The 11,251-nt window shown below is 34.9% G+C and overlaps 2 protein-coding genes across 3 annotated transcripts; both read left to right on the top strand.

The window, feature by feature from the left end:
* The first annotated feature begins 283 nt into the window (after positions 1–283).
* Positions 284–4,350, top strand: LOC121246762 (uncharacterized protein At4g15545-like). 2 transcript variants are annotated; one of them, XM_041145031.1, is made up of 9 exons: positions 286–670; positions 773–841; positions 1,762–1,818; positions 1,951–2,020; positions 2,687–2,782; positions 2,985–3,194; positions 3,286–3,328; positions 3,951–4,029; positions 4,138–4,350. In XM_041145031.1, exons 1-9 carry the CDS (start codon positions 392–394, stop codon positions 4,228–4,230), a joined length of 996 nt encoding a protein of 331 aa, XP_041000965.1. In that variant the 5' UTR covers positions 286–391; the 3' UTR covers positions 4,231–4,350. The 2 variants fall into 2 exon arrangements, with proteins under 2 accessions (XP_041000966.1, XP_041000965.1); XM_041145032.1 differs by lacking the exon at positions 4,138–4,350 and having other exon boundaries at positions 284–670; positions 3,899–4,030.
* Positions 4,351–5,898: 1,548 nt separating this feature from the next.
* On the top strand, positions 5,899–10,589 carry LOC121246763 (probable prolyl 4-hydroxylase 4). The gene is made up of 7 exons (XM_041145033.1): positions 5,899–6,258; positions 6,595–6,652; positions 6,787–6,891; positions 7,796–7,853; positions 9,477–9,652; positions 9,952–10,021; positions 10,129–10,589. Exons 1-7 carry the CDS (start codon positions 6,119–6,121, stop codon positions 10,422–10,424), a joined length of 903 nt encoding a protein of 300 aa, XP_041000967.1. The 5' UTR covers positions 5,899–6,118; the 3' UTR covers positions 10,425–10,589.
* Positions 10,590–11,251: the final 662 nt, after the last annotated feature.

Genomic DNA, 11,251 nt, shown 5'->3' with positions numbered 1-11,251 from the left:
TTTAAATTTTTTTTAAAAACTTAAATTAAGGTTGTGTTTAGATGTTCAACTGAGTTGAGTTGAGATGATAAAATATTATTAAAATATTAATTTTTAATGTGATTATTATTTTAAGATTTAAAAAAATTAAATTATTTATTATATTTTATATTAAAATTTAAAAAATTATAATAAATTGAAATAAGTTTGATAACGTAACGTAATAAAATTTAAATAAATTATAAAACAACAGGAAAATTATAAAATATATATAAATACAATCATTAACTTACAATTATAAAACACGCGCAGATTCTCTCTCGAAAGTCGTACCAATCTCTGTTCATGGCCGATCCAATCGGTCTGCCACATTTGTCCCTTTCTCGAAAAAATCAGAGAAAACAAAATAGAAATGATGGCGAAGGATTCTGGTGGCCCCAACTTCGATCTTCCCCAGGAGGTGGTGGAAGTGCTGCCGTCCGATCCTTTCGAGCAGCTCGATGTGGCCCGCAAAATCACCTCCATTGCCCTCTCCACCCGTGTCTCCGCTCTCGAATCCCAGTCCTCCGCCCTCCACTCCAAACTCGCCGACAAGGACCAGCTCGTCGCTGACCTCCGGGCCCAGATTGAGTATCTCGACGCCTCCCTATCCGATACCGCCGATCAACTCGCCCTTGCCAACGAGGAAAAGGTCCGGACAGCCCCTAACCGATTCAGTTCTTATTTGGTTACGAAAAACCCGGTATAGTTCGTTCATTTTTTTTCTTTTTCCTGGGCGTTCTATTTGGTGCAGGCGAGCTTGCTAAAACAGAACGCTTCGCTGTCCAACACCGTGAAGAAGCTTAATCGAGATGTCTCCAAGGTACCGCCAATTCTTTGCACCGACGGCTACATTTTCTGAATTATCGCTTTTTAGTCCGTTGGATTATTTACTGCCACATAGTATGGTGCACAGAATGAGAATCCATACATGGTGGTAATTGATACCGTCTATTGTTAAAGAGTTTTGCGAGGTACAAGTGAGTTTGTGTATCATATCGTATATCGATATTTTTTTAATTTAAAAAACTGAAAAATAAAAATTTGAGAGAAGAAAAAAATCTCTTATATCATGGAAATTATTTTCATTTTTAATTTATATCATTTCGTTAAACATATGTATTATATATCAATATTAGTGCACGAATTTACTTACAATAAAATTTTTTCATTGTTAAATTAAGGTCTCGTATGTTTTTGCATGTTTTTGTAGATGAGATGATATGAATTGAGATTAAAATTAAAAATTAAATAAAATATTATTATAAAATATTTTTTTAATATTATTTTTATTTTAAAATTTTAAAAAATTAAATTATTTATTTTATTTTGTATAAAAATTTAAAAAAATAGTAATAATTATATAAGATAAAATGAGTTCAGAAGTTTCTTAAAAACAAGATTATGTTGGGAGAAATGTGAATTGATGATAGCTTGAAACAATTTCGTACTGCAATAATTTGATATCATTGATTGGATATTACAGATTTTTTTGGGCACCTCAAAAACTAGAACAAAAAAACATGAGTTGGATTACGTTTATTTAATTCCTAAAGACCGATGCTTTACCGACAAAGTAAATGTGTACTTGTGTGTGCCTCCTATTTTGCTGCTAGGTGTTTGTGTGGACCTGTGAATGTTTAGATCTTTTCGAGCACCTTTCTTTATACAAATGATTTGAGTGTAGAATTGGGTTTTGTAGTTGGAGGTCTCATGGGGTCGTACTGTATTGGGTGTTTGCAGTTGGAGGTCTTCAGGAAGACACTCGTGCAATCTCTTCAAGAGGAGGATGAAAATAATGTGAGTAATCTAAGAAGTTCTGGTCTAGCTTAATGTGGCAGTTTCATCAAACCTATTCATTGTGAGTGCAATACTAGCTGCCTGTTTTAGTATATCTGGTTTCTGCGATTACTGAATCTGGTTTCGCCACAGGTAGGGGCTCCAGAGGTTGTTGCTAAGATACAAAGCCATTCAAGTTTATCTTCTGCGTCACAGATAGGAGGTCCTTTACTTTTGTTTTTGTTCCTGCTACCTACCTAGCTGGATTCTAGGTGTTTGTTACTTATTTGCATATCAAATTGATAAATATCCCAACAGTGGATTGATTGTGTGTATGGAAATGAAATTTGCGGACTTATGGATATTAATTTCTAATCACTTTAGTACTTGTAAAAAAAAAAAATTTCTAATCACTTTAGACTCATAAAATAAAATATAGTTTTAATCCCTTCATAGGAAATTTTTTGAGCTCGAGATTTAACTTATTATTTCATCCTTGGCCTTCCATGGCCAAATGGTAAGATCCCCTTTCATCCCCTTTCAGAAGGGGTGAGGTCTGGATCAATCTATGAAAGGAGAGGTTTTTGGGTGCAGGAAGTACCTTTACAGCACACTGCCATCTGATCTAAAGAAAAGTTGAAAATGATATACTCATAAACAGCCATATGTTTCTCGAATTCCTTTGAGAAAATTTTCCACATTTCTTTTGACAGTTTATATTTGCCTGATTAACTTTTGAATGTGCTTTGAAACGTACTGCACTTGATGGTTGAAAGTGCTTTTGTTAAGAAAAGTTGCACCAAATATTTGATGCATTTGGTCCGAGTTTCTCAAATATTATTTTGCAGATACTGCCATTAATCTGAGATAGGTTTTCTATTTTTTTTAGATGATGATGCCACATTTCCATATTCTAGATATTCTTCACTCCAGAGTCAGAGGCCTGAACTAGGAAATTCATTTGCAGAGGATCATGAGGCTGATGGTATGTGCATATTATAACTTGAGGTGCATATTATAACTTGAGAGTAGCTGTTAAGATCAGAGTTTCTTCCCTTAGGCGTTTGCAATATGTGTCTTGCACGAGTTAATGCCTAGATAGATATGCAGGCTATGCTATGTTGCTTATGGATTTCAAAACCCTGCAACTGAGCATGTCAGTTATGATTTCTGACCAATCCTTGCAGTAAGACCTCGCATCTCACCTGGCCTCCTATTAGCATCCCAAGCTGGCACACCTCAGCTCACTCCTCCAGATTCCCCCCATAGCCTATCTGCATCGGTGTCTCCAGCAAGAACATCTAAACCTGTGTCTCCAAGGCTGTATTCAACGTCTTCTTTGGTGCACTCAAGCCATCATGGTTCGATATCAAGCTCTGACACAGGATCGCATAGTGGTTAGCACTTGGGCAAGTAGATTGCTTATGGAAACTTTTTCTTTAATTTTCTTATACCTATTTCATTAGTCACTATCTTAATCTGTTTCAGGAAGAACACGGGCTGATGGGAAAGAATTCTTTCGCCAAGTCAGGTAAAAACATGGAAGTTTGAGATCCTGAATGGTCGAATTTCTTACACAGTCTTGCGCTATCAAAATCATGCCAAAATCAATAAAACTAATATAATTAGCTCACGTGTCCAGTATGACTGAAGTGGTGCATCTTTTGTTAATGGAATTCCATATGCAACATTTAGCAGCTTACTGTTTCAAACTTTCTACTTTTGTAATGGAACATATACAGCATCCTCATGAATAGGATCAAACCTTACTCATCTGGACTAGACTCTCCAGTTCATTTGTAACCCAAAGCTTTTTATTCGGAGAAAAAACAATCCGGATATGGGGGATAGCAGCTGAATCATTATGCTTTTATAATCCAAATAAATGTGGCATGACAGATTATGCCCCTTGGGAAATAATTGTGCCTCTTTTCCCATTATGCATTGCCTTTCCCTTTCTCAACTGATCAAGTAAACAGATTTTTGCAATTATTTTGGAAGCAGTTTTAAAAAATTAAAAAAAAAAAAAAAGTTTACTCAAGCTACTTTTACAACTCTGGAACCCGAGTTTTGTGCTTATATGCTCATGATTTGGTTCTTGGCCTTTCAAATGAAGGAGCTTTTCATCTGATCCTGTATCTTCCTGTCATCAGGACCCGAGTGTCTTACGAGCAGTTCGGTGCCTTTCTAGCAAATGTTAAGGAATTGAATGCCCACAAGCAAACAAAAGAAGTATACTCTCTCTCTCTCTCTCTCTCTCTCTCTCTCTCTTGCTGTTAACACTTCCTGTACTGTACTGACCTCTGACCTGCATCCACTTATGCTTCTGGGATATTTCAGGAGACTCTACTCAAGGCTGATGAGATTTTTGGCCCAGACAACAGGGACCTTTATACGATATTTGAGGGGTTGGTCACTCGCAACGTCCACTGAAATTGCATAGCTGGAACTGTGATTACAGTTTGTAAGCAATGCTGATTATTTCTCTAGTCTTTAGAGCAGTTCACCCTGTATACCACTTCAATAAAAAGTGCAGCTAAACGATTCTTTGAACTCCTGTTCAGCTGGGTGTCGGGTTTTGAATTTGCATGTTTATTGACGAAATATAACCTTGGCTAGGATATTGTCCTTTTTGTCATTTTACTACGAAGTGTACACAAAGTGAAAAAAAAAAAAAAGTAATAAATAATGAAATCTGAAATTAATAAATAATTGGCATTGAATTAACCAAATATCTTTTCATCTTCAAATTTAGCAAATATCATCCATATTTGCTCCACGTTGAATTAGCTAAATTGTTTTCATCCAAACTATAAGCTACAGTAAATCTATTCTTCTTTTCAAATATGAAAAGAACTATAGTAAATCTAAAAGTATTTTTTGAGATTATTATATTATAGATATGAGATTTTTATTCATATAAGATTTTATCATCTATATATATATGAGATTATTATATTGTAGATTGTTAGATTGTGAAAATGAAAATGAAAATGATTGTTAGAGGTTATTGGAGATTATAAAAATAAAATATAATTTAATTAAAAATATATACATAATAAAAAGTAATAATATTTTATTATTATAGAGAATGTGATGACTAATCTAATGTAGACTTTAAATTTTAAATGATTAGCTAAAAGTGAAAAAGTTACATATTAATCAAAATTTGAAGAATAGAATAGTCAATCCAATGCTAATGTTCTGACATTATATTTTGAAAAGTTCTATTTATACTTACAAGTTTTACTTCCATAACAATAGGTTCTAATGATATCGAAGATTATGAAATTCAAAATTCAAAATTTAAATTAAAAAATAAAAAATTGAGAAAATTGTTCTTTTACTCAATATGTATAATGTTATGCATAAAATTATAAGTATATATAGCATTACTCTTATATTTTTCGTCTATCCCATTTGGGCTCAGAGAGAATTGAAACCCCACCTGTAGCAATCCGTAGCAAGTTAAAGATAATGAAATCTGAGCTGCAAGTGTAGGTTTTTTTTATGTCTTCAATGAAATTATGAAGGCAATGCCTTTCTCCATAAATGGGTGTTAGCTAGGGCACAGCCAAGAAAGAAACAACTTATTGAAGATCTTCAACAGCATTAATGATGGCTTACATCTTTGATGTTGTTAGTTTTGAACCATGGAAAATGTATCTTCATCTTTGAACCTCGTGTTTGGATTTTCTAATTGAATAATGTTATTATACCGCCTTATTTTGTTTCTTTTGTCTTTTTATTTTGATAGTTCATATATTTAATTTTTTTATATATATTTTTTCTTTTATTTACTGATTAAGAAGGTGACTATTAGTGTATTGATTTTTTTATATATATTTTTTAAAAATATTTAAAAATATTAAAAAAATATGAATAAGAGAAATTAAAAAAAAATTAAAAAAGAGAATTTCTAAAACTATTGACAACGTTGTAAAAAAAAATTTCGAATCAAGTTTTGACAAAATACATTTATCAATAACGTAAGATAACATGATGTAATAGATCATTGTAAAATTTTTATTGATTAATGAATATATATTATAAATTTGTTTTTATAAGATTACTTTATAGATCTTAAACATCTATCACTTTTCTATTTCAAAGAAAAAAAGTCGTCGTGTTAAACTACCTTCAACCTGTCGCCTCCACAAGTACTTGCATGTAACGACGGGTTCCTTGTATTTTTACCTAAAATCGACGTTCTAAATTCAACGCTATTGTATTTATTTTTCCCAGAAAATACTTTCCACCCTCCCTACCTCCCTCCCTCTGCTCTGGTGTGAATTGTGATCCAAGCATCCAGGCAAGACACATGCCGAAAGTTGGGCATCTTCCGTTCCTCTTTTTTATTTCGATCTCGTTGTTCCTCCGTGAATCTTCGGGCTCCTATGCTGGTTCAGCTAGTTCCATCATCAATCCCGCTAAAGTTAAGCAAATTTCATGGAAGCCAAGGTCTCTCTCTCTCTCTCTCTCTCTCTCTCTCTCTCTCTCTCTTTCTGTCTCTCTAGTTGCCCGCGTTTGATTGCTGATAAAATTCTGAAAGAGAAAAAGAAAAAATTTGTGGAAATTTTTTTTATGTTTACTGTCGCTTGTTCTAGTTTCCAAATTTTTGATTCGCTCAATTCCACTGAACCAAAGAAAGGAACGTATCCGCTAAGATTTCAATATTTAGTTCATTTCCTATTTGTTTGTTTATATTTTTCTTACACTTTCTCATTAAACAATTCGATATTTTTGTTCCATTATGCTTTGACCTTATTCTACAAAAAGAACTCGATGATTTTGCAGAGCTTTCGTCTACGAAGGTTTACTTACAGACTTGGAATGCGAACACTTGATCTCTCTCGTGAGTAGCATTGGAATTCCATCGCTTCCATTTGTTTAATTATTATTATTTTTTCTTTCGGAAAAAGAAGTGAAAACTTTCAATATGAACTTGATTCTAGTGGTCGTTAGAATTTGTTGGTCGCATTTAATTAGGCGAAATCGGAGCTGAAGAGATCTGCGGTCGCAGATAACGTGTCCGGAAAAAGCAAGCTCAGCGAAGTTCGCACGAGTTCCGGGATGTTCATATCAAAGGGGAAGGTTTGGTTACTTGCGATTCTTGGTCCGTTCATTAATAATATGTTATGTATATCCATTTGCATAAATGTAATTTTCTTTGTTTGGCATGTTTAGTCATGCTCTGGCTTCTTACCTAATAGTTATCGTCTTTCTCCTTTTTTAATTTTGACCTAGGAGTGATTATTGGGTTATCCTTGTTGGCATCTCACACGTGTTGCTGCAGATTCTTCGTTCTCACGAGGAAGAAAATTGCATCAAATTTACTTAAGGAATAAACATTTGAGCTGAATTGATTCCATATTTCTATCATGCTTTCAGTCTTAGGGAAAATTTTCAAGACAATAATTCCTAGTTAATCTTGGTTAAAGTTTGGTGCGGAACTCATTTTCTGTGATCTGAAAATTTAATAATATGCATTTTGGTTACTAGTATATACCGGCTATTGCATCAATAAAAAAGAAGATGAACATGAAGGGGGAGGGGGTTGTAGTGCGAGAGAAGAGATCCATAATTATCTCTCTAAAACAAGAACGGAATTCGAGCTTCTTGCAACATTTTCCCCTAAAATGGTAACACTAATTATGATAAAACTTCAATCATTTTACCTTATTTAACAGTGGTCACTGGTCAATGTCGTGTGCTCCTTTTGAAAACAGAAGCTTAGTATTTGGGTGCATGTAAGATTGTAGATGCTCACTTTTGCAAGGAGAATTTTCCTGGCATACGCCATAGGGAAGAATACAGTTTAAGACATTGCTATTGATATATTGGTATTGGTCTATATGATTGTGCTCTGACCTGTCATTGGTTCTTTTACCTTGTGTTTTTTTACTGGGTCATTATTGCTTAGTTTTCTGTTTCAATTACCTGATATTTCTGCTGTCTATAAATTATGGAGCTTCCTCACTTGTTTAGTTCTTTGTAGGATCCTATTGTTGCTGGTATAGAGGACAAGATATCTTCTTGGACATTTCTTCCAAAAGGTAAACCAATTATAGTAGAGCACTATGACTTTTCTATAACGCCCCAATGAAAGGCCTAAACTACATAGCCTATACTCTAAAAAGACTAGTCAATGATACAATTGGAGCCCCATTGGAACCTTATAAAGTGTAAGAACTTCTCCTTCCCAAGAAATGTGGGATCCCATACACCACTTACCCTTATCCTTATTATATGGGGTATCACAATCTACCCTCATTAAATTCCCGACGTCCTCATCGGGTCTGTTCGTTATAGGTGGCAAGGCTCAAGTCCCACATTTCTGGTTGGGATAGGCTTTGATACCATTTGTAATGCCCCAATGAAAGGCCCAAACCACATGGCCTATACTCCAAAAAGACTAGTCAATGATACAATTGAAGCTCCATTGGAACCTTATAAAGTGTAAGAACTTCTCATTCCCAAGCAATGTGGGATCCTATACACCACTTTCCCTTATCCTTATCATATGGGGTATCACATTTTCTGTTCTTGTTCTCTTCTTTTTGTTCCTTAACTTTTGTTTCTTTCATTTCCTTTTGTTTTTCGTTGCATTTCAGTCATCAGTATATCTATTTGAAATTGGAAATTGGGTTTACTATTGATCTCACTACTTTCAGCCCAATCCATACATTGCCATGTTTTAATAGAATTAAGAAGATTTAGATATTATATTATTCTTTCAATGTAATGGTATAAGAAAAGAAATCGGTTAATTTACATGTAGGCTATAAGCTGTTGTCTAACCTTAAAAAGACAAAAATTTCTGTTATAAGGAGAGAGGACCTCTGTTTAAATTTGATAACGTACAAAATCAACAGGCATAAAGATGCAAGTCTCAAGAAGCCTAAAATGAAGCAACTTCAAATAAAAAAGGAAGATTAAAATATGTTTTAAATCGGAATCCACTTGGGACCTTGAGTGATCAATCTTGGGTTGTTCCCATCTGATTCTAGGTTTTTACCTAGTTTATACTGTTGGTTCAGATCATTTTTATGTTTTTGTATGTTTATTGAATTGAAGGCAGTAAGGTGATCTCCATAATTTTTGTTATGGGATGTTGTCATTGTGGTTGCATGTGAGTGTATTCTCAGTAGCATCAGTTCTTGGCTTTTAATCTGTGATTCCAGTAAGTTCCAGAATGTTTAATCTATATAATTTTGAACATTCTATGACTTTTGAGAAGTCTTTTTGACTGCCCTTTAGGATTTGATACTTATTTTCCTCATGTGATTGCTTTGGAAACCTTAGGTGTAGCTGCCTGCAGTAAACCATACCTGTAAAACATTGCTTGGAATGGAGAAGTTCTTTCTTTTTATAATGATTCTAATAGGGCTTAAATTGTACTATTAAATAGTCATTTTGGACGGCGGTCCTAGATGCGGCCTGGGCCTCCCTTGGGGTGTTACATAATTTTACCTTTAATTTACTCATCAAATTATGACAACCAAATAGAAATCACCTTTTCATCTATGTTCAGATGTGGGTTACAAAGTCTATAGGAGTGGGACAGAATATTATCAATGTACATCCTGTATATGTGAAATTATAAAATCTACTGCATGATTTGTCTCTCTTGATAATGGAACAAGCACTAGACAGGATTTGCGTTTGTTGAATTTCAGAAAATGGGGAAGACATACAAGTATTAAGATATGAGCATGGGCAGAAATATGACCCACACTACGATTACTTTGCTGACAAGGTTAATATAGCCCGGGGTGGACATCGAATTGCAACGGTACTCATGTATCTAACCGATGTGACCGAAGGTGGTGAAACAGTGTTCCCTGCAGCAGAGGTCAGTTAACATACTCGCCATACACATCCATTTTTTATACTTCTCAAAAAGGCAGCTATCAAATATAGAGCAGTACATGTTAGGGGCACAGAAATCATAAATGGGAATTAGATGTGTGGTGGGGATGACACAGTGCTTCATCTTCTATTGGGATAATACAGGGAGTGTGGATAAAACAGGAGGGGATGAATAATTTGCTAGGAGATTTCCTACTTTTGGAGCATGTTAGAACTACAGCCAACCTGGTTGTTTTCTTTATCTAATTGTGATTATTTAAGTCTATCTATATCTGCCAACAGGAAAATCCCCGTCATAAAGCTTCTGAAACAGACAATAATCTGTCTGAGTGTGCGAAGAAAGGAATTGCAGGTAAGCCACCGTGTACATTACCATTTGCTTTGTGCATTCAGTTTACCTGCTTGCTTACAGTAAGTTGATGCGATTTCGGTTGTCCTCCACACATTGGCATTACTTAGTGAAACCACGGAGAGGGGATGCCCTTCTTTTCTTCAGTCTTCACCCAACTGCGATTCCAGACCCAAGCAGTCTCCATGCAGGTTGCCCTGTGCTTGAAGGTGAGAAATGGTCAGCAACAAAGTGGATCCATGTAGACTCATTTGACAAGAACTTGGCAGCTGGTGGAAACTGCACAGATCAGAATGATAGCTGTGAGAGATGGGCAGCCCTTGGGGAATGCACGAAGAACCCAGAGTATATGCTCGGATCTCCAGAACTTCCTGGTTACTGTCGGAGGAGCTGCAAGGTTTGTTAGGAATTTTATTTCTGCTTTCCTCCCAGCATCCGTTTCAGGGTTCCTTAAAAACTTGTTTCCTCTTTCTTTTTCCTTTTGTGGATCCTAGTGTCTTGTTTGACGATGATTTTGCACACGTCTTGTATTATCTTTTGGTTCAAATAAAGTCGAGGAAGTTACATTTTACACACTAAAAACTCACATTTTTTTTTTTCAATCTACACGCCAAATTTGCTTTCCAAACCTTTTTTTTTTTTTTTTTAAAGCAAATTGCACCTTGGTATGGAGTCTATAGATTTAACCGTTAAAATCAACAAAAAAATGTGGCGCAATCTTGCCGATTAAATAGTGACTAGTTAGTAAAGTTTGTGAACTGTTGACAGTGAAAGGGTGCTGTTATATGGGAAATTGCACTTATCAATACAAGGATGATGATTATTTTGGCTAAAGGATCTCAAAATCTCAGTTGTTATTTTCAATAAGAAAACGTCCACCTCCACCTAATTAATATATAATTTATTATTTTTATTTTTTTATCTTAATGATTAGATATGTGTGTGTTTAAATAAAATGACAAACAATCTCAAGGGGTTGGCCCAAGTGGTGAAAGCCTTGATTTTGGAGTATCAATTCCTTCAAGGTCCAAGATTCAACACCTCATGAATGTAAACAATCTTTTGGAGTCACACCTCTCGGTGAAAAGTCAATGAATTAACCAGTTTTATATAGAGAAACTTCCGATGGTGCGGTGCACAGGATTAGGATTTACTCTGTAGGAGTGAATCCGAAGTGTCCTGTCTTGGAGAGGCTTCGATATTAAAATAAAATAAAATGACGAAAATGATTTC

This window comes from Juglans microcarpa x Juglans regia, chromosome 1S (genome assembly GCF_004785595.1).
Source record: "Juglans microcarpa x Juglans regia isolate MS1-56 chromosome 1S, Jm3101_v1.0, whole genome shotgun sequence".
In the NCBI taxonomy this organism is placed as follows: Eukaryota; Viridiplantae; Streptophyta; class Magnoliopsida; order Fagales; family Juglandaceae; genus Juglans; species Juglans microcarpa x Juglans regia.
The sequence above is the reverse complement of the archived record's forward strand: the minus strand, read 5'-3'. Positions and strand labels throughout refer to the sequence as shown.